Source organism: Dendrobates tinctorius, unplaced genomic scaffold (genome assembly GCF_039654945.1).
Source record: "Dendrobates tinctorius isolate UK_male_01 unplaced genomic scaffold, ASM3965494v1 ptg000158l, whole genome shotgun sequence".
NCBI lineage: Eukaryota > Metazoa > Chordata > Amphibia > Anura > Dendrobatidae > Dendrobates > Dendrobates tinctorius.
The window spans coordinates 35,463,861-35,487,395 of NW_027361825.1; the positions used below are offsets into that span (position 1 = coordinate 35,463,861).

The 23,535-nt window shown below is 48.5% G+C and overlaps 1 protein-coding gene across 2 annotated transcripts in view; it reads left to right on the plus strand.

Moving 5' to 3' along the window:
* Window positions 1–23,535, plus strand: part of PLD3 (phospholipase D family member 3) — an 82,650-nt gene that overhangs the window by 17,424 nt on the left and 41,691 nt on the right. For both annotated transcript variants that reach the window (XM_073549301.1, XM_073549300.1), the window contains exons 6-9: window positions 3,325–3,445; window positions 4,177–4,304; window positions 4,527–4,727; window positions 4,827–4,966. In XM_073549301.1, coding sequence (XP_073405402.1) covers window positions 3,325–3,445; window positions 4,177–4,304; window positions 4,527–4,727; window positions 4,827–4,966 — 590 coding nt within the window. The remainder of the gene's footprint in view (window positions 1–3,324; window positions 3,446–4,176; window positions 4,305–4,526; window positions 4,728–4,826; window positions 4,967–23,535) is intronic.

Genomic DNA, 23,535 nt, shown 5'->3' on the forward strand with positions numbered 1-23,535 from the left:
AAAGCGCTTATGTCACACTGTAACTGCTTATATTTGTGGTCTGTCTTATAAGCTATATTGTGGCCAAACAGGTTTTCTTTCTAAAGTAAAAATATCAGGATTTTCACGTTTTATGAAAGCTTAATGATTCTGCAATGACAAGTTCGTCTCATTCACTGACAACAAACAGATCTCGATGACGGAAATAAAATGGAAAGTAGTTGAAAATTTTCCAAAACTTTTTTTTTTTTTATATATATATATATATAATTTTCAGGGGATCAGGCAGATCAAGTCAATATAATTGGAAGTGATCCACAAATAATCCGTTTTTTTAGCCCTATTTTGGGGTTGTATACATGGGACAGGAACACAGCAAAAATCTTTTGCACATAATTTGTAGAAAATGTGCAGCAAAAAATCCAAGACAAAATATGCTTTTATATATATATATTAGTACAGACCAAAAGTTTGGACACACCTTCTCATTCAAAGAGTTTAAACGCAAACCGGATGGAATAGCATGCCGCTGCAAGATGCTGTGGTAGCCATGCTGGTTCAGTATGCCTTCAATTTTGAATGAATCCCCAAACAGTGTCACCAACAAAGCACCCCCACACCATCATATCTCCTCCTCCATGCTTCACAGTGGGAACCAGGCATGTAGAGGCCATCCGTTCACCTTTTCTGCGTCATTTGGACTCATCAGACCAAAGCACAGATTTCCACTGGTCTAATATCCATTCCTTGTGTTCTTTAGCCCAAACAAGTCTCTTCTGCTTGTTGCCTGTCCTTAGCAGAGGTTTCCTAGCAGCTATTTTATCATGAAGGCCTGCTGCACAAAGTCTCTTCTTAACAGTTGTAGAGATGTGTCTGCTGCTAGAACTCTGTGGCATTGACCTGGTCTCTAATCTGAGCTACTGTCAACCTGCGATTTCTGAGGCTGGTGACTCGGATGAACTTATCCGCCGCAGCAGAGGTGACTCTTGGTCTTCCTTTCCTGGGGCAGTCCTCATGTTAGCCAGTTTCTTTGTAGCGCTTGATGGTTTTTGCCACTGCACTTGGGGACACTTTCAAAGTTTTCCTAATTTTTCGGACTGACTGACCTTCATTTCTTAAAGTAGTGATGGCCACTCGTTTTTCTTTACTCAGCTGCTTTTTTCTTGCCATAATACAAATTCTAACAGTCTATTCAGTAGGACTATCAGCTGTGTATCCACCAGACTTCTACACAACTGATGGTCCCAACCCCATTTATAAGGCAAGAAATCCCACTTATTAAACCTGACAGGGCACACCTGTGAAAACCATTTCCGGTGACTACCTCTTGAAGCTCATCAAGAGAATGCACATGTGTTAATTCATAGTTTTGATGCCTTCAGAGTGAATCTACAGTTTTCATAGTCATGAAAATAAAGAAAACTCTTTGAATGAGAAGGTGTGTCAAAACTTTTGGTCTGTACTGTGTGTGTGTGTGTGTGTGTGTGTGTGTGTGTGTGTGTATATATATATATATATATATATATATATATATATATATATATATATATATATATATATATATATATATATATAGTGCCTACAAGTAGTAGGCACTATATTTAGCAGGTTTGATAAGATGCAAATAAGTTAGAGCCTTCAAACTTCACACAAGAGCAGGATTTATTAACAGATGCATAAATCTTACACACCAAAAAGTTATGTTGCTCAGTTAAATTTTAATAAATTTTAAACATACAAGTGTGGGTCAATTATTATTCAACCCCTAGGTTTAATATTTTGTGGAATAACCCTTGTTTGCAATTACAGCTAATAATCGTCTTTTATAAGACCTGATCAGGCCGGCACAGGTCTCTGGAGTTATCTTGGCCCACTCCTCCATGCAGATCTTCTCCAAGTTATCTAGGTTCTTTGGGTGTCTCATGTGGACTTTAATCTTGAGCTCCTTCCACAAGTTTTCAATTGGGTTAAGGTCAGGAGACTGACTAGGCCACTCCAACACCTTGATTTTTTGCCTCTTGAACCAGGCCTTGGTTTTCTTGGCTGTGTGCTTTGGGTTGTTGTCTTGTTGGAAGATGAAATGATGACCCATCTTAAGATCCTTGATGGAGGAGCGGAGGTTCTTGGCCAAAATCTCCAGGTAGGCCGTGCTATCCATCTTCCCATGGATGCGGACCAGATGGCCAGGCCCCTTGGCTGAGAAACAGCCCCACAGCATGATGCTGCCACCACCATGCTTGACTGTAGGGATGGTATTCTTGGGGTCGTATGCAGTGCCATCCAGTCTCCAAACGTCACGTGTGTGGTTGGCACCAAAGATCTCGATCTTGGTCTCATCAGACCAGAGAACCTTGAACCAGTCTGTCTCAGAGTCCTCCAAGTGATCATGAGCAAACTGTAGACGAGCCTTGACATGACGCTTTGAAAGTAAAGGTACCTTACGGGCTCGTCTGGAACTGAGACCATTGCGGTGGAGTACGTTACTTATGGTATTGACTGAAACCAATGTCCCCACTGCCATGAGATCTTCCCGGAGCTCCTTCCTTGTTGTCCTTGGGTTAGCCTTGACTCTTCGGACAAGCCTGGCCTCGGCACAGGAGGAAACTTTCAAAGGCTGTCCAGGCCGTGGAAGGCTAACAGTAGTTCCATAAGCCTTCCACTTCCGGATGATGCTCCCAACAGTGGAGACAGGTAGGCCCAACTCCTTGGAAAGGGTTTTGTACCCCTTGCCAGCCTTGTGACCCTCCACGATCTTGTCTCTGATGGCCTTGGAATGCTCCTTTGTCTTTCCCATGTTGACCATGTATGAGTGCTGTTCACAAGTTTGGGGAGGGTCTTAAATAGTCAGAAAAGGCTGGAAAAAGAGATAATTAATCCAAACATGTGAAGCTCATTGTTCTTTGTGCCTGAAATACTTCTTAATACTTTAGGGGAACCAAACAGAATTCTGATGGTTTGAGGGGTTGAATAATAAATGACCCTCTGAATAAACTTTTCACAATTTAAAAAAAAATTAAACAAAGAAATAACATTCTTTTTTGCTGCAGTGCATTTCACACTTCCAGGCTGATCTACAGTCCAAATGTCACAATGCCAAGTTAATTCCAAATGTGTAAACCTGCTAAATCTGCAGGGGGTTGAATACTACTTGTAGGCACCGTACATACATACAGTATACGGTGTGTGTGTGTGTATATATATATATATATTTAGTAGGAAAAGCCTTGTTATTCCAACATTATAGGTGCATAGTGAAAATGCACAAAACTTGGCATTTTTTTGCTATTCTAAATTATTTGCACGTGATAATTTAAAACATGTATCAAAGCAAATAATTTTTTACAGGGGGAACTAATTCTACAAGAAATGATCAAATTAAAGCAGCGAGGTATCAACCTAAGAGTTGCAGTCAACCCATCAGGATCTCCAACCAAAGACGCAGATATTAATGCACTGAGGGTCAGCGGTAAGCATCTAGCCTTAGGTTAGTAATATAAAGGGGGACATTTTCCTGCTTTAAAAGATTGCAATGGACAAAGCGTGTATTCAGCCTCCCAACTCCAGAAAAGCAAGGGATGTATTTTCTTACTGACTAAAAAGAGTGTGCGCTACGTTAAAGGAATGTTACGATCTGAGATATTTCTGGCGCGCTCATATGATATGCCATAAATGTCCAGTAGATGATGTTTGCATCACTGGGACCTGCCTTACTCACTGTCAGTAATGACGTGATGGCCCTAGTGATGGCAGAACGTGCACGGATAAGGTGTTATGTGAGCATGCTCGGGTGCAAACTGAGTGTCTTCGGCGTTGTCGAAAAATATGTTTGCGTCCCCGTGGCTGCATGACTTGCGGCTGTTAGGCGCAGTACATGCAGGGATTTTCTAACAGGTAATCTCTGAATGTGTTGTGGCTGTCAAACAGCCGCGAGACATGCAGCCGTGGGGATTCAAACATATTTTTCAAGCATGCTGAAGACACTCGTTTAGTACCCGAGCATGCTCAGATAACACCTTATCCAAGCACACTCGCTCATCACTAATGCACTGCTCTCTCTGTTTTATGGGAGCTCAGAAAATTGCCTGTACACAAAAATGTGTTAGATGTAACCGCCCCTTTAATAGTCACATTGCAGCAGATTACACTACCAAGATTATGATTGACTGCCTTCAATCTCTTTTTCTTGTCTGGACCTAGGAGCTGAGGTTCGGGTCGTAGACCTGCCACACTTGACTAATGGCGTGCTGCACACGAAGTTCTGGGTGGTGGATGGCAAACATATATATATTGGCAGCGCCAACATGGACTGGCGATCATTAACGCAGGTAATTTACTCCTATCTGCTAAGGTCGGTTTTGGTTGTTCTCACTGGCAATAAACCAAGGATCAGATCACACCTGATCTTTCTTCTCCTTATTATATGCACATAAGATTATCAGCTGACTCCACAAAAAGCAACGGGGTCAGCCAACTTTTATTCATTGCGTGTGGACAGATTTTAGCTGACTTTTAATTATCTATACCTTATTAATAATTTTCACTGACAGGTTAAAGAATTGGGGAGCACCGTCTACAACTGCACTTGTCTTGCCCAAGATTTGGAAAAAATCTTTGAGGCTTATTGGGTACTTGGTGAAGCAAACGCTACTATTCCTTCTCCATGGCCAGACACGTTTTCCACTATTTACAACAAGGAGACTCCCATGGAAGTGTCCCTAAACCACACCGAGTCCCACGTATACCTGTCTGTAAGTGCAGCATTACTTGTCCTATGTGGTCAACCCGACTAAGTGTCGGATAACGGTAGGACAAGCCGTGAAAATCACTTTTTCTTAACTCTTCACTAGAGCTCACCCCCACCACTGTCTGCGAAGGGGAGAACGGATGATATAGACTCCATCCTGAGCATAATAGATGACGCCAAGAAATTTGTGTATATCTCCGTCATGGATTATACACCCACTGAAGAGTTTTCTAAACCACGGAGGTAATATAAAAAGTGGCAAAGAAAAGGATGCATAGAATAAAAGACCTGAATGTGTTGTAAAATTGCCCGGGCTGTGATGTTACTGACCATGGCTCCTGTACCAATCTGTAGTGTTATATTGAACATTTGTAGGGAGAGCATAGTGCATTATGCCCAGCTGCCATTCCTAGAGTCTTTGGGAATTGATCGCCTGAAAATCTTATGCACAGCCCAGAGACTGAAGAAATGAGGCTGAGCCTTTTTAGGGCTGCGTTCACACATGCATACACCAGTTCTATTATTTTTTTCCATTCTAAAAATGAATGGAATAAATGGTCAAAACGGATCCATTTCATAACTAATATATACGTAATCAAGTGGAGAATGGGGCCACCATTGACCTATTATAGGCTCTGTTGGGGTTCTGGTATGTGTACTTTTTTAGAATGGAAGAAAAAGTGCATCATGCAGATCAGTGTTTTCTGCTTATAAGAGCTGACACATGACAAAACCCAGTTGGACCCCATAATAATCATTGTATGGTTCCTCTACCTCTGTTTGCATCACTTATGCTATGTATCCGTTTTAGACATTGCTTCTTTTTATTTGGTTCCAAAATGGAAAAGACAAAAAGAACTCAACCTTGGCCACAGACTCAGATAGGAGTACCGTGGCCAATAATCAAGGGTTAGAGATGATGAAAAAAGATTCACACTACCCTGGTCCCCATTCTTTTCAGTACTCCCTGGCAGTCTAACCAGGGCAGTGTGAATTGCCTTAGCTGCACTTGAATGTCTGCATCCTGGGCAGTTTAATAGGGCCTTGTGATGTTATGACGAGAGCCATTGCAAGAGGTGCTGAGGGAGGTCCACTCTGCCCTTGTCTGGCTGCCACTGAGTCCCTAAGTGAACATTGGACCTGGGTCATGTGATTTTTTTTTTTTTTTTTGCTCTCAATGTAGGGGGTACAATGGACTTCTATATAACTTTGCCAGTAAGGGAAAACTTTATTTCTCCTACGCCTCATTGGGGGACACAGAGACAGTGGGTGTTATGCTGATTGCCACTATGAGGACACTAAGTAAACCAGAAAAAAGTTAACTCCTCCCCTGCAGTATACACCCTCTCGCTGGATGAGATATCTCCAGTTCATGCTTAGTGTCTGTAGGAGGCACTTGGGTCTGATTTCAGACCCCACCATTTTTATTTTATTTTTGAATTTTCTGTAAATTTTTATTTCTCTATTGCTTCATTGGGGGACACAGAGACCATGGGTGTACGCTGCTGCCACTAGGAGGCTGACACTATGCACAAAAAAAGGTTAGCTCCTCCTCCGCAGTGTACACCCCACCGACCGGCAGGAAATTCCTCAGTCTAGCTTAGTGTCAGTAGGAGGTGGACACGGGTCTTTCATTAGACCCATATCTACCTCAATGTGTGTCGTTCCTTTTCAGGTTTCCGGAGGGATACAGTGTGAATGGTCACAACTGTACTCCCACAAGAGACTATGAGTACGGCGTGTACTGCCACCCCGTATCCTCATAGCTCTCAGTGGCGGGACCACAGCTTAGCACGGGTGCGTGCCAGCGATCCGGAGAGTCCTCGCCCCCCGCCTTCCACCCACTCGCCTATCAGAGCCTTTCGGTCGGATGAGGCGCGGATACCACAAAGACGCAGACAGCGTGGGATATATCAGGTACCTTTATTGCAAACGGAGGTGAGTATGCAGTCCAAGACGCGGCCCCCTGGCGGTTTCAGGATTCTTGGGAGCGGTCGCCGAGGGAGTACTGTGGAGTCTCTGCGCCGCCCACGCCTCCCGGCGGCCGCCGCATTCGTACGGGCCCCGGCTGTTGCGCGGACCTTGTTCTATGCTTCTCCACCTCCTTCTTTCTTCGGCGTTCGGCAGGGGATCCAGGTGATAGATAGGAAGGTGGCCGCGGCGACGCTGCAAGACCTACGCGCAGCCCCGCGCTGACAGGCGGCCGCCGCCATTAATTTGGTCCCCGGCTTCATTTCGGGCCTTCTCTGACGTCGCGGCCATGCCCCCGATCTCTCTCATAGGCGGGCTTCTCTCCCGCCCGTTCTAGGACCACCCACCGCCTCTCAGAGCCTGCGGTGGGCAGCGGGCAGTACCCTCTTTGCCTCAGCGGCTATCTCCGCCCATCTTCGTTTGAAGGCGCTCGTGTATCCTGGTTCCCTCAGGCTGCCGCCATTTTGTCAGCCGGACACAGAGGGATTCCACGTTCTTCTCTGCTGGGGCCCTGCATCTTCAGAATAGCCGTGTATCAGCACCTTTGGGGACACCGCATCATGAGTAGCTCTGCAACTGCAGACTGACACCCTTCTCTGCCTTCTGTCCCCCAACCTTCCGGCATTTCCGCAGGTTTCTTCTTTTCTCCTTCATTATGCCTAACTCGAAGGCTGAGCGTGGCCGTCCGCCTGCCCCCACGGGCTCTCTAGTCCAGTTCTTCGCATGCACCTCTTGCAATCGCAAACTTCCCTCAGGACAGCCTACTCCCCTCTGCCTGGACTGCAGCAATCCCATTCAGCATGACCCCGTCCAGGAGCCACCTATTGAGCCACGTGAAAGCGAACCCCCCATTCCTGGTTGGGCCTCGTCTCTTTCACAATCTGTGGCAGACCTCACCAGGGTGTCTCAGTCCCTAGTAGCCGTCTTTGATAAGTTGCCCCTGGACACTTCTGCAGCGTCCAGCAGGTCACATGAAGCTCCATCTGAGCCAGCCAGCAGAAGCCGCAAAGGCCCAGACAGGATCTCCGGCCGGCATCCCCTCCTGGCCTCACATCCCCACATAGTCCTTCCCAGCAGTCGCCCTCCCGTGCCTCCTCACCCGAGTCAGGTGAAGCATTCTCGGATGTGTCATCCGAAGGGATCTGAGAGCTGGACTCGGACCAGGACATGAAGGTTACGGTACAGAACCTCATTACTGCGATTAACCACACCTTCGAAATCTCAGACTCCCCTGCAAAACCCTCAGAACAGGAGGTTTCGTTCAGACGGGCAGAAACACCTTCCAGGGTCTTCGCCTCCCACTCTGAGTTTGGCAAGATCCTTACCAGGGAAAGAGAAAATCCGACCAGGCGCTTTCAAAGAGGGAAGCGCCTCGGCGTGCTGTACCCGTTTGCCAAGGAGCTCACCGACAACTGGTCTGCTTCCCCCTCGGTAGACGCACCCGTGTCCAGACTGTCTGCCCTCCCGATTTCAGGTGTGGCGTCACTAAAGGATTCGAATGATAGGATTATAGAATCCTTAGCAAAGTCAGCATTCGAAGCGGCTGCAGCGGTGCTAAGCCCAGCCTTCGCTTCCTCTTGGGTAGCGTAGGCCATAGCCACTTGGGCAGAGGATCTCCGCAAGGGCATCCTAGGTAAGGCCCAACCAGAGCAATTGGCCGAACTGGCCAACCAGATCTCCCATGCAGGGGATTATCTGCTCTCTGCCTCCTTGGATGCCGCGTCTTGCGCAGTTCAGGTGTCAAGCAACGTTGTGGCAATCCGACGTACAATTTGGCTCAAGGCTTGGCAGGCGGATTTGAATTCAAATAAGTCTCTTACCAATCTGCCTTTTCAGGGAGCGCGTCTCTTCGGATCCCAGCTGGATCAGATTATTAAGGACGCCACTGGAGGCACGAGTTCCCTCCCTCCCTCAGTCCAAGCCTCGCAGACCTCCGCTAAAACGTCAGTTTCGGCCCTTTCGGACTTTCCTCCGTTTCAATACGGCAGACAACTTCTCTAACCAACAGAGAACGCAGGCACGCCAGAATAGAAAAAAAGCGTCTTTCAGACCCACTCCCTCCTGGCGATCTCACTCCTCCCATGGCAGATCCTCCAGATCCAGATCCGGACAGTCCACATCAGCATGACCATCAACGAACCCCCGAGGGTCCTTCCCAATTGGGAGGTCGACTTCTTTTCTTCAGAGACGTCTGGCTTGCCTCAGTACAGGACGCTTGGGTCAGGGAGGTGGTATCATCAGGATACAAGATAGAGTTCATTTCTCGTCCCCGGGATCGTTTCTTCGAGTCCCAACCTCCAAAAGATCCTGCCTTAGTTCCGGGGTTCTTTGCGTCCATCGCCTCTCTCCTCAGTTCCGGAGTGATCGTGCCCGTCCCAGAGTCAGAACGGTTCACAGGGTTTTACTCAAACCTGTTTGTGGTACCGAAAAAAGGCGGTACAGTTCGCCCCATCTTGGACCTCAAGTTACTCAACAAGACAGTCCGACTGCGTCATTTCCGAATGGAGTCTCTTCGGTCGGTAATCGCTTCCATGGAGACGCAGGAGTTCATGTGTTCAATAGACATTCAAGATGCCTATCTACGTGTTCCCATATTCTCCGGCCATCAGAAATTCCTGCGTTTCGCCAGGAACATTACCAATTCGTTGCACTGCCGTTCGGTCTCGCCACCGTACCCAGAGTATTTACGAAGATCATGGCAGCATTGATGGCCTTGTTGAGAATCAAAGGTCTCGTTCTTTTTCCGTACCTCGACGACATTCTGATCAAAGCTCCATCCTTTCATCAAGCTCGCCAAAGTCTTACCATCGTCCTCGACACCCTGTCCAATTTCGGGTGGCTCATCAACAAAAAAGTCCTGCCTTTTTCCGACACAACGTCTTGTGTTTCTGGGTCTGTTGTTCGACACTCGTCGATCGAAGGTTTTTCTCCCACAAGAAAAGATTTGCTCCCTGCAGCGGGATGTACGAGCGCTGCAGATCTTACAACTTCCATCTCTCCGGACAACCATGAAAGTCCTGGGAAAGATGGTGGCGGCGACAGAGGCGGTTCCCTTTGCCCAATTTCACTCCAGACCTCTCCAACACGCCATACTGTCTCGGTGGAACATGTCTGTTCTTTTCCTGGACCGCCCATTTCGTCTTTCATACCGGGTCAAGCAGTCCCTCAATTGGTGGCTGACGTCTCCTCTCCTCTCCCTAGGACGGTCATTACTTCCCATTCACTGGCGGATTGTGACAACGGATGCCAGCCTCCTCGGCTGGGGGGGCAGTGTTCCGCAGTCACACTATTCAGGGTCGATGGTCGATTCAGGAGTCAGCTCTGCCGATCAACGTCCTCGAGATACGAGCGATTTATCTGTCTCTTGTTCACTGGGAGAGGCTTCTCAAGGGCCTGCCTATCCGGATTCAGACAGACCATGCCACAGCGGTGGCATATGTCAACCGCCAGGGGGGGACACGGAGTGTCTCAGCCCTGGCAGAAGTGTCCAAGATTCTTCATTGGGCAGAGCTTTCAGTCCCGGCAATATCCGCGGTGCACATTCCCGGCGTGGACAACTGGGCCGCCGATTTTCTCAGCCGTGAAAGTCTCGCGGCGGGAGAATGGTCCCTACGTCCGGAGGTATTTCTTCAGATTTGCTGTCGTTGGGGAAACCCGGACGTAGACCTGCTAGCTTCTCGCCTCAACAGGAAAGTCCCACAGTTTGTATCCAGGGCTCGAGATCCTCTCGCAGTGGGCGCCGACGCTCTGCCCATTCCTTGGTCGCAGTTCAAGCTCCCCTACCTATTCTTCACAGGCTGTTGAAAAAAATGTAGGCGGAAGGAATTCCAGTCATTCTCATCGCCCCGAATTGGCCCAGAAGGTCTTGGTTCGCGGACATCGTCAACCTTCTCGCAGACGCCCCCTTGAAGCTTCCAGACAGGGCAGATCTGCTGTCTCAAGGTCCGATTTGCCACCCCAATTCTCGGCCGCTCAATTTAACGGCGTGGCTGTTTAAACCGAGGTTTTGAAACGATCAGGCTTTTCGGATCGAGCTATTCATACTATGATCCAGGCCAGAAAGCCATAGTCTTCCAAAATTTATTACCGTACCAGGAAGGCCTATTTCACTTGATGCGAGTCCACCGACATTCCGCCCATACATTTTTCGCTACCTTCTGTCCTGGTGTTTCTTCAGGCAGGGCTTGATGCAGGCCTTGCCCTCAGCTCTTTAAAAGGTCAAGTTTCGGCGCTGTCCATTTTATTTCAGAAGACGCTGGCCTCCCATCCTCAGGTCAAAACCTTCCTTCGAGGAGTGGCTCATACGGCTCCTCCGTACCGAGCGCCCGTAGATCCTTGGGATCTTAATCTGGTTCTTAAGGCTCTGCAAGGTCCTCCCTTTGAACCTCTCAGGGAAGTTTCCCTATCCCTCCTTTCATGGAAAGTAGCCTTCCTAGTGGCCATCACCTCCATCCGGCGCGTGTCGGAATTGGCGGCCCTCTCTTGCCGCTCTCCTTTTTTGGTACTCCTCCAGGACAAGGTAGTTCTGCGGCCTCTGCCCTCTTTCCTTATTAAAGTGGCGTCCACTTTCCACCTGAATGAGAATATTGTTCTCCCGTCCTTTTGTCCGGGTCCAACTCGTCCTCGGGAGCGCTCCTTGGACAATCTGGACTTGGTCAGGGCGATGAAGGTCTACCTAGCTAGGACGACTTCTTTGCGGAAGACAGACTCTCTCTTCATCATTCCAGATGGGGCGCGGAAAGGTCACCCGGCCTCCAAAGCTACTATTGCTCGCTGGATCAGATCGGCAATTTTGGAGGCCTACCGGGTCAAACATCGATTGGCCCCTCCGGGAATTAGAGCTCACTCTACCCAGGCAGTGCGTGCCTCCTGGGCGGTGCGCCACAGAGCTTCCGCACTGCAGCTTTGCAAAGCTGCAACCTGGTCATCGGTTCACACATTTGTGAAATTCTACAAGGTCCACGCCTACGCTTTGGGGGATGCCAGCCTAGGTAGAAGGATCCTGCAGGCAGCGGTGGTGAGTCCGCAGGCCTGATGGAAGTTTGCTTTCCCGCCCCAGGGACTGCTTTGGGACGTCCCATGGTCTCTGTGTCCCCCAATGAAGCGATAGAGAAAACAGGATTTTTGGGTTGCTTACCGTAAAATCTGTTTCTCGGAGCCTTCATTGGGAGACACAGCACCCTCCCATGTTCTGCAACTCCTGTTCTTATGTTTGTTGGTTATTTACAGTTGAGTTGTCTGTTCTGTTTTTCAGTCTATTCTGTTACTTCTCCTACTGCTCTCTCACTAACTGAGGAATTTCCTGCCGGTCGGTGGGGTGTACACTGCGGAGGTGGAGCTAACCTTTTTTTGTGCATAGTGTCAGCCTCCTAGTGGCAGCAGCGTACATCCATGGTCTCTGTGTCCCCCAATGAAGGCTCCAAGAAACAGATTTTACGGTAAGCAACCCAAAAATCCTGTTTTTTTTAATGGAGTGAAGGGGGCGACGGTTCCTTTCTACGGCCCACTCTCCCCAGAACCAACAACAGGCAAGCACGCGGAGTATGCCTCCCCGTACACTTTCCTGCGACGTTTGGGGCTGATTCCTCTAGCAATATTGGCGATGATCCTTACGACCGGAGTCCGGTAATCCACGGATATGAGGGCAGGCGCACGGAATGGAGAGGACTGGACAGCGCTTACTTAGGCCCTGAATCAGCCCCATAGCTCTCCATCCCCCTATCATAGCGAGGATCGATTGAGCATGGCCCTTTTAAGATCTCCCCCAGCTCTGGTACATCAGCCCAGGAGGATGAGAGCCTACATGGATGGCCGGACAGCGCTGAGCACTGGAATTGAGGTATGGGGTTGGGTCCTGGCCCCCGGGAGAAGTGCTGACGTAGCGTCAGCGGCGGTGCACCGGCCCCCCATCGCGGCCCTCCCTCTCGGCGCTACCGCAGGTAGCCCGAAAAATTTAGTCCCCGGCTTTCCGGGCTGCTAGGCCGCAATTTTAATAACGCCACCCACTAGCGCTACCCCGCCTACCGCGGATAGGCTCAAAAATTTAGCCACCGGCTTTTCCAGCCTACTAGGCCGCATTTTGAATAGTGCCGCCCGCGCTATTATCGCCGCCCCCTCGCCTTGGCGCCTCTCATCCCTGATGAGACGCGCAATTCTAATCTCGGGGGGCCATGTCTTTACCTCAGCCTGCTCTGGACACGAGCTGTGAGGCGAGCATTCTGCCGGATACCGGGTGACACCGCAGGGCCACCGCTATTCCTCCCGGGGGACACAGCATAGGACCGGGTAAGCTGCATCTGCCCTCAGATTAAAGCTTAACCCCTTCCCGGCACGTTCCCTGCAGCTGCAGCAGACTCTGCCGTTAACCCTTTCAGGAGCACTTTGTCTCAATCTAAGAAGTCTAAACGGGCTGCTAAAAAGCACACTGCGTTTTTTACCGTGTGTACCACTTGCAAGTCTGCCTTACCCAGTGCACAGACTAATCCTTTATGCACGGACTGCGCCCCGACCTGCGCTCAATCGCCCCTCGCTGCCGCTGCTGACGGCCCTCCTGCGTTTAATACCCCTGAGTGGGCTGAGTCCCTGTCAGTCTCTGACCCAGGCTATATTCTCCCTCCGGTAGGACTCTTGAAACCAGAAGGCGTCCTTACCCCCTGAGGAAGACTCTGACGTCGGCCGGGAACCGTCCACCTGCAGGGGCTGTACTCGTTCAAGGGATGGTCAGGTCTCTAGAAAGCGGACCCATGATGCGTCCCTTAGTCCCGTTCGCGCCTCTGCATCTGCGACTCCTGTCTCTCGCTCTCCCTCTCCTGGAGTTCTCAGCGAGCATGACTCTGAATTCGAATCTGACACGTCAGCCCCTCATAATTCCCCAACTGATCAAGAGTCGCTTGATTCTCTTATAGAATCAGTCAACAGGATTCTGAAGTTGGATGAGGATAATGTTCCCGCTCCAGCACATCCTATCTCGCTTAAGAAAACCAAGCGTGTGCGCAGGTTATTTACCAGCCATCCGGACTTTAAGGAAATTGTCCAGAAACATAGGGATCGTCTGCATAAGCGGTTCAGAGGGCAAAAGTCTACTCAGGCTAAATACCCTTTGATCCAGACCTAATGAAGGATTGGTTACAGCCCCCTCCGGTGGACCCTCCTGTATCGCGTCTTGCTTCAAAAACGCTTCCATCCATTTTTGAGGGTTCCTCAATCAGAAACCCCTCCGATCGTCAGATTGACTACCTTGATTGTTCAGTTTTTGATGCTTCAGGAGCAGCGCTTTTTCCATCTTTCGCGGCAATTTGGGTCACTAAGGCAATGGCCGCTTGGGCAGAAGTCTTGATTACTTCCTTCCAGGGCACCAATCTTCCTCCGGAGGCAACCATGGTCGCCAGGCAGATAATTCACGCAGCGGACTTTGTAGTGGACGCCTCTTTTGATGCCGCCAATTGCGCTGCTCAAACTGCCGCTAATGCGATCTCCATTAGAAGAGCCCTATGGCTCCGCGACTGGCGGGCGGATACCACATCTAAAAGATCGTTGACTTCTCCCCCTTTCAAACGGGTCGTCTTTTTGGAGAGAAACTGGATCAGCTCATTTCAGATGCTACCGGGGGAAAAAGTAAATTCTTTCCTCAACAAAAGGCTGTTTGGCCGTTTCGCAACCAACAGCTGACGCGCTTTCGATCTTTTTGCAACAACTCCAGTTGGTCCTCCTCTACCTTCTCTTCCGGATCAGGTTTGTCTCCGCGCGCAGACAGAGGCTCCCAGGTCTCATACAGACCTAACCGCTCTTGGATACCCTGGCCTAGGGCTTCTGGATCCAGGGGAGCCAGATCTCATAGATCTACCCAATGACTTGTTGCGGTATTCGGCGGACGCCGACAGAGTAGGCGGTCGCCTACTTTCCTTCAGCCACACCTGGCTCGCGTTCGTCCACGACAAGTGGGTCAGGGAGCTGGTGTCCTCCGGATACAAGATAGTTTTCCTCTCAACCTCCAACTCACATTTTCCTTTCCTCTCCCACCAAGGGAAAGACAAGAGCCTTCCTTCGGGCTGTTCAGGCTCTCAAGGGATGGAGTCATCATTCCAGTCCCTCATCACGAAAGGTTCAGAAGATTTTATTCAAACCTTTTTGTGGTTCCAAAGAAGGACTGGACGATGCGACCCATTCTGGATCTCAAACTGTTAAATCAGTTTGTCACGGTTCGGCGATTCCGAATGGAATCTCTCCGCTCAGTTGTCGCTTCCATGGAAAAAGGAGAGTTCCTAGCATCCATCGACATCAAGGACACTTACCTTCACATTCCGATCTGCCTGTCTCACCAGCAGTTCCTGCATTTTGCTATTCACGAGGAACACTTCCAGTTCGTTGCCTTGCCCTTCGGACTCGCCACTGCCCCCAGGGTCTTTACCAAGGTCATGGCGGCTGTCATGGCCATTCTCCACTCTCGGGGAGTAGTGGTGTTGCCGTATCTGGACGACCTGCTCATCAAGGGTCCGTCCCTTCCAGCCTGCGAGGAATCCGTGCAGATAACAGTAAATACACTTTCGCGCCTGAGGTGGAAGATAAACTTCACAAAGTCTTCCCCGAAAACGGCTCAGCAGATTTCCTTTTTAGGAATGATCTTGGACACTTCCCGCGGGTTGGTCATTCTCCCTCCAGAAAAGACGCAAGCCTTACAGCAGGCAGTGCGGACTCTTTCCCATCCAGCTTCTCACTCCATTCGTTTCAGCATGAGAGTTCTCGGAAAGATGGTGGCTGCGATGGAAGCAGTTCCATTTGCACAGTTCCATCTCCGTCCCTTACAACATGCGTTGCTGTTAGCTTGGGACAAGAACCCGTTTTCCCTGGACCGTCGGATCCTTCTGTCCCTGCAAGTCAGGCAAGCCCTCCCTCAGGTGGTGGACTCTGAGGTCCTCCCTGAATCAAGGGAGGTCTTTTCTCCCAGTAAGATGGTTGATAGTAACCACCGACGCAAGTCTTCTCGGCTGGGGTGCGGTTTTTCATCACCACACGGCACAGGGTCGTTGGACGACCCGAGAGTCACGTCTCCCCATCAACATTTTGGAGATATGAGCGATCAGATTTGCTCTACGGAGTTTCCACCATCTCCTCGCAGGTCACCCCATCAGGATCCAATCTGACAACGCCACAGTTGTAGCGTATATCAACCGCCAGGGAGGTACCCGGAGCAGGATGGCCATGCTCGAAGTGAGTCACATCCTCCATTGGGCTGAGACCAACTATTTGCCCATCTCAGCAATTCACATCCCGGCGTAGAAAATTGGGCGGCAGATTTTCTCAGTCACCAAGGCATTGCCTCGAGAGAGAGTGGTCTCTTCATCCGGAAGTCTTTCACCAGATTTGTCATCGTTGGGGGACTCCGGAAGTGGACCTCATGGCCTTCAGACTAAACAACAAGGTGTCTCGGTTCATTGCCGGATCGCGCGATCCATGCGCCATCGGAGTGGATGCCCTAGTTCTTGCATCTTTCCCCCTCTTCCCTTGCTTCCGAGGGTCATCAAGAAGATCAGAGCGGAGAGTGTACCAGTGATCCTAGTCGCGCCAGATTGGCCGCGCCGAGCATGGTATGCAGAACTAATACAACTAGTCGTCGACGTCCCCTAGCGACTTCCAGATCGCATGGATCTGCTTTCTCAGGGCCCGATTTACCACCAGAACTCCAGGGCCCTGTCTTTGACTGCTTGGCCGTTGAATCCTGGATTTTAGCACAGGCTGGTCAGGCCTCGCGCTTAGCTTGCTCAAGGGCCAAGTTTCGGCCTTGTCAGTGCTTTTCAAGCGCAAAATTGCCACCAAACCTCAGGTCAAGACATTTATTCAAGGAGTTTCCCATGTGACGCCTCCTTATAGAAGGCCATTGGAATCATGGGACCTTAATCTGGTTCTCGGGGCCTTACAGGAGGCTCCTTTCGAACCGCTGCAGGGCGTGTCATTGGCCGTCCTCTCTTGGAAAGTGGTCTTTCTAGTGGCAATTACGTCAATCAGATGAGTTTCGGAATTGGCAGCCCTGTCCTGCCGTTCTCCGTTCCTAAATTTTCATCAGGACAAGGAAGTTCTCAGGACGTCCCCGTCCTTCCTGCCCAAGGTCGTCTCCTCTTTCCATCTCAACGAGGAAATTGTTTTGCCTTTCTTTTGTCTGGCGCCAGTCCATCGCATTGAAAAGGCCCTCCACACCCTGGATGTGGTTAGGGCGCTGAGACGGTACATGTCGCGGATGGCTCCCTTCCGCAAGTCAGATGCCCTGTTCATACTTCCAGAGGGGCATAGGAAATGCCTAGCCGCTTCAAAAGCAACGCTAGCCAGGTGGATTCGCTCAGCAATTCAGGAATCCCTACAGTGTCAGGAATGCACCTGTTCCAGCGGGGATTAAGGTGCACTCTTCCTGGTCAGTGGGCGCCTCTTGGCCCATTCAGCACCAGGCCTCAGCAGAACAGGTCTGCAAGCCTGCGACTTGGTCCAGTCTACATACCTTTACAAAACATTACCAAATTCATTCTCAGGCCTCTGCAGATGCAGCTCTCGGCAGACGCATCCTGCAATCGGCAGTACCTCAGTGCTGACTCAGTGGTACATGGGGTATTAGCAGATATATGCTCCCCACCCAGGGACTGCTTTAGGATGTCCCACTGTCTGTGTCCCCCAATGAGGCGTAGGAGAAATAGGGATTTTTGTGTACTCACTGTAAAATCCTTTTCTCCGAGACATTCATTGGGGGACACAGCACCTGCCCTGTTTAGCCTACTGGCTCATTTGTAGCATTCTTAGGTTTTGACATAGTTATGGTTATTGTTGACTGTTTAAGCTCCTACTGCGTTTTTCACTGAACTGGAGATATCTCATCCAGCAAGAGGGTGTATACTGCAGGGGAGGAGCTAACTTTTTTCTGGTTTACTTAGTGTCCTCCTAGTGGCAAGCAGCATAACACCCACTGTCTCTGTGTCCCCCAATGAATGGCTCGGAGAAAAGGATTTTACTCTGAGTACACAAAATCCCTATTTCCCTCTTGAGTTTCAACTCTATTTGTAAAAGAAAAAATTCTATATTAAATATGAGTATTTGTGTATGTGTGTGTGTATATGTGTGTGTGTGTGTGTGTGTGTATATATATATATATATATATATATATATATATAATATATTTTTGTGTGTGTGTGTATGTATATATATATATATATATATATATATATATATATATATATACACACACACATTACCGTTCAAAAGTTTGGGGTCACCCAGACAATTTTGTGTTTTCCATGAAAACTCATACTTTTATTAATCAAATGAGTTGCCAAATGAATTTAAAAGCTAGTCCAGACATTGACAAGGTTCCAAATTAAGATTTTTATTTGAAATAATCATTTTCTCCTTCTAACTTCGCTTTCATCAAAGAATGCTCCCTTTGCAGCAATTACAGCATTGCAGACCCTTGGCATTCTAGCAGTTAATTTGCTGAGGTATTCTGGAGAAATTTCACCCCATGCTTCCAGAAGCCCCTCCCACAAGTTGGTTTGGCTTGGTGGGCACTTTTTGCATACCATACGGTCAAGCTGCTCCCACAACAGCTCAATGAGGTTGAGATCTGGTGACTGCGCTGGCCACTCCATTACAAATAGAATACCAGCTGCCTGCTTCTTCCTTAAATACCGTATTTTTTGGACCATAAGACGCACTTTTTTACCCAAAAATTTTGGGGAAAAATGGGGGTGCGTCTTATGGTCCAGATGCACTTACCAGGAGACACCATCCAAGGCTGATGGGCGGCGATTTGGCAGATGATCGGTGGTGTGGGGGCTCCGTCGGCATTGGTGGAAATCCCGAAACCCCCGCACATCCATCCCGGGCTGGTGCGTCACTTTTGCAGGTGATCAGCGGTGCAGGGGCTCCGCCGGCATTTTGTGAAAGGAGCCCCCGCACTTCCATTGTTGTAAAGCTGAATTGAAAATGGCCGCGCATAGTGAGATCTCGGGAGACGAGATGTCGTCCCGGGAGACAAGATCTCATCTCCTGAGATCTCACTCTGTGCTTGCGCCGACTCCGGCGGCCATTTTCCTGAAGCTCAATTCAGCATTACAACAATGTAATGCTGAATTGAGCTTCAGGAAAATGGCCGCAATGTAATGCTGAATTGAGCTTCAGGAAAATGGCCGCAATGTAATGCTGAATTGAGCTTCAGGAAAATGGCCGCTGGAGGCGGCGCATGCGCAGAGTGAGATCTCGGGAGACGAGATCTCGTCTCCCGGGACAAAATCTCGTCTGCCGAGATCTCACTATGCGCGGCTATTTTCAAATCAGCATTACAACAATGGAAGTGCGGGGGCTCCTTTCACAAAATGCCGGCGGAGCCCCTGCACCGCCGATCACCTGCAAAAGTGCCGCACCAGCCCAGGATGGATGTGCTGTGGCTCCGGGATTTCCATCAATACCGGCGGAGCCCCTGCACCACCGATCATCTGCCAAATCGCCACCCATCAGCCTAGGATGGATGTGTGGGGGCTTTCACAAAATGGCAGAGCCCCCACACCACCGAACCTGCTGCACCAGCCAGGGATGAGCCAGACCACCTCCTGTGACCCCACTCCACCAGCGTTCCATATTACACCCTACCCCCCAGGTAAGCTGAATAATTCGGACTGTAAGGCTATGTGCACAGTGCGGATCCTCCCGCGGATTTTACTAAATCCGCAGGTCAAATGACCTGCATTTTTCCTGCGGATTTCTTCCTTTTTTTGCGGTTTTTGTTCGGTTTTCCACTGCGATTTTCCACCTGCGGATTTGTAGAATGGAGCAGTGGAAAACTGCAGCAAAACCACACAAAAGAAGTCACATGCTGCTTTTTTTCCGCACAAAAACCGCAGCATGTGCACAGTGGGTTTTTTTTTTTAACATAGGCTATAATGGTACTGTACATCACCTGCAGTTCTGCTGCGGATCTGCAGCAGCAGAATCCGCACCGTGTGCACAGAGCCTAGGACGGACCCTCATTTGACGCATTAATATTTTTCCCTATTTTTCTTCTGAAAATTTGGGGTGCGTCTTATGGTCCGGTGCGTCTTATAGTCCGAAAAATACGTTCTTGCATAATTTGGAGGTGTGCTTTGGGTCATTGTCCTGATGTAGGATGAAATTGGAAAAAAAAAATGAAAAAATGAAAACGCTATCCACAGGGTATGGCATGGCGTTGCAAAATGGAGTGATAGCCTCCCTTATGCAAAATCCATTTTACCATGTACAAATATCCCACTTTACCAGCACCAAAGCAACCCCAGACCATTATATTACCTCCATCCACTATGCTTGACAGATGGAGTCACGTCTCACAAATGTTCTTCTGTGTGTTCCAAACACCTCAAACTTGGAGACGTCTGTCCATAACACTTTTTACCAATCTTCCTCTGTCCATTGTCTGTTCTTTGGCCCATATTAATCTTTTCCTTTTATTAGCCAGTCTCAGATATGGCTTTTTCTTTGCCTCTCTGCTCTGAAGGCCAGCATCCCAGAGTCGCCTCTTCACTGTAGACGTTGACACTGGCATTTTGCGTGTACTATTTAATGAAGCTGCCAGTTGAGGACCTGTGATGCGTTGATTTCTCAAACTACAGACTCTAATGTACTTGTCTTGTTGCTCAGTTGTGCAGCGGGACCTCCCACTTCTCTTTCTACTCTGGTTGGGGCCTGTTTGTGCTCTCCTCTGAAGGGAGTAGCACACACCATTGTAGGAAATCTAAAGTTTCTTGCCAATTTATCGCATGGAATAGCCTTCATTTCTAAGAACAAGAATTGCCTGTCGAGTTTCACATGAAAGTTCTTATTTTCTGGCCATTTTGAGAGTTTAATGGAACCAGCAAATGTAATGCACCAGATTCTCAACTAGCTCAAAGGAAGGTCAGGTTTATAGCTTCTCTAATCAGCCAGACTGTTTTCAGCTGTGCTAACATACTTGCACAAGGGTATTCTATCCATCCATTAATCTTCTTACACAGTTAGCAAACACAAAGCACCATAAGCACACTGGAGTAATGGTTATTGGAAATGGGCTTCTATACACCTATGAAGATATTGCATTACAAACCAGACGTTTGCAGCTAGAATAGTCATTTACCACATTAACAATTAATAGCGTGCATTTCTGAATCGTTTAATGTTAGCTTCATTGGAAAAAAAACTGTGCTTTTCCTTCAAAAATAAGGAAATTTGTAAGTGACCCTAAACTTTTGAACGGTAATATGTGTGTGTGTGTGTGCGTGTGTGTGTGTGTGTGTGTATATATATATATATATATATATATATATATATATATATATATATATATATATATATATATACACACTCACTGGCCACTTTATTAGGTACACCATGCTAGTAACGGGTTGGACCCCCTTTTGCCTTCAGAACTGCCTCAATTCTTCGTGGCAGAGATTCAACAAGGTGCTGGAAGCATTCCTCAGAGATTTTGGACCATATTGACATGATGGCATCACACAGTTGGCGCAGATTTGTCGGCTGCACATCCCTGATGCGAATCTCCCGTTCCACCACATCCCAAAGATGCTCTATTGGATTGAGATCTGGTGACTGAGGAGGCCATTTGAGTACAGTGAACTCATTGTCATGTTCAAGAAACCAATCTGAGATGATTCGAGCTTTATGACATGGCGCATTATCCTGCTGAAAGTAGCCATCAGATGCCTGTTCTTAGCTGAGAGGAGTGGTACCCAGTGTGGTCTTCTGCTGCTGTAGCCCATCTGCCTCAAAGTTCGACGCACTGTGCGTTCAGAGATGCTCTTCTGCCTACCTTGGTTGTAACGGGTGGCAATTTGAGTCACTGTTGCCTTTCTATCAGCTCGAACCAGTATGCCCATTCTCCTCTGACCTCTGGCATCAACAAGGCATTTCCGGCCACAGAACTGCCGCTCACTGGATTTTTTTTCTTTTTCGGACCATTCTCTGTAAACCCTAGAGATGGTTGTGCGTGAAAATCCCAGTAGATCAGCAGTTTCTGAAATACTCAGACCAGCCCTTCTGGCACCAACAATCATGCCACGTTCAAAGGCACTCAAATCACCTTTCTTCCCCATACTGATGCTCGGTTTGAACTGCAGGAGATTGTCTTGACCATGTCTACATGCCTAAATGCACTGCGTTGCCTCCATGTGATTGGCTGATTAGAAATTAAGTCTTAACACACAGTTGGACAGGTGTACCTAATAAAGTGGCCAGTGAGTGTATATATATACCGTGTATATATATACACTGTTCCAAATTATTATGCAAAAAATATTTCCTCATATTTTCTCTAAATTACCTATATGAATTGCAGTCATTGTTATTTTCCAGTCATCTAATATTCTAGTATAATTGCAATGTTTTTGAGCAAACTGCCTATGAAAACAGTATATTTTTAAAAATAAGAAACACTCAAAATGCATGTTCCAAATTATTATGCACAGCAGAGTTTTCAACCTTTTTTTTATTTTGAACAAAAAAAATGGTCAATTGTGAAATTATAAGCATTATCAGCTTATTACAAAATGAAATCAAACAGTTTTCAAGTCAAAACTTTATTCGAGGTGATGTTACATTTGCACATAGGACCCATTGTTGGAAAGAAGCCTCTGATCTCTCTCGTCCATTGAATTTGTCAGTTTTTGGATGGTTTGTGCTTCAATTGTTTTGCATGTGGACAGAATACCCTCCCAGAGCTGTTGCTTAGATGTGAACTGCCTCCTGCCATCATAGACATATCCTTTTGATGATGCTCCAGAGGTTCTCAATGGGGTTGAGGTCAGGGGAAGATGGTGGCCACACCATAAGTTTGTCCTCCCATAGCAGCCAGAGATGCAGATGTGTTATTTGCAGCATGAGACGGTGCATTATCATGCATGAAAATGTTTTAGAAACTCCACATAGATTATGGGGTTCATCTTTACCCCTTCAGGGATCCTAAAGGGGTCGACAATCTCTCTCCCCATGATTCCAGCCCAAAACATTGCCTCCTCCTTGTTGGCACCTTAGGCTAGTTTCACACTAGCGTTTATTTCACGCAGCGTACGGCGCCGCTAAGCCACGCCCCCTGCCGGCTCCCTGCCCGCCCCATCCGGTCATCGCCGCCTACTATCGCACATGGACGCTTGCGATCTGCGCACCCTATCTTTAGCATAGGGTGCGCAGATCGTGCGCTAGTAGGATTTTGGCGTGCACTGCGCACTTTTGAAGGTGCGCCCGTGTGCGCCAAACGCAGCATGTTGCATTTCGGTGCGCTCGACGCACCTTCAAAAGTGCACAGCGCACACCAGAATCCTACTAGCGCACGGCCAGCGCACGATCTGCGCACCCTATGCTAAAGATAGGGTGCGCAGATCGCAAGCGTCCATGTGTGATAGTAGGCGGTGATGACCGGATGGGGCGGGCAGGGAGCCGGCAGGGGGCGGGGCTTAGCGGCACCGTGCGCTGCGTGGACTAAATGCTAGTGTGAAACTAGCCTTAGCCGTGTTTTCATGGGGTGTCCATCAACCAGCCATCCTCCACTCCATCCATCTGGACCATCGAGCGTTGCACGGCACTCATCGGTGAACAAAACAGTTTGGAAGTCAGTCTTCATGTATCGTTTGGCCCACTGGAGCCATTTCTGCTTGTGTGCAGTGGATAGAGGTGGTCGACAGGATGGCTTACGCACAGCTGCAAACCTCTGAAGGACCCTGCATCTTGTTGTTCGGGGGACGTTGGAGGCACCAGCAGCTTCAAAAACTTGTCTGCTACTATGACAAGGCATTTTTGCAGCTGCTCTTTTAACCTGACGCAATTGCCTGTTGGAAAGAGTCCTC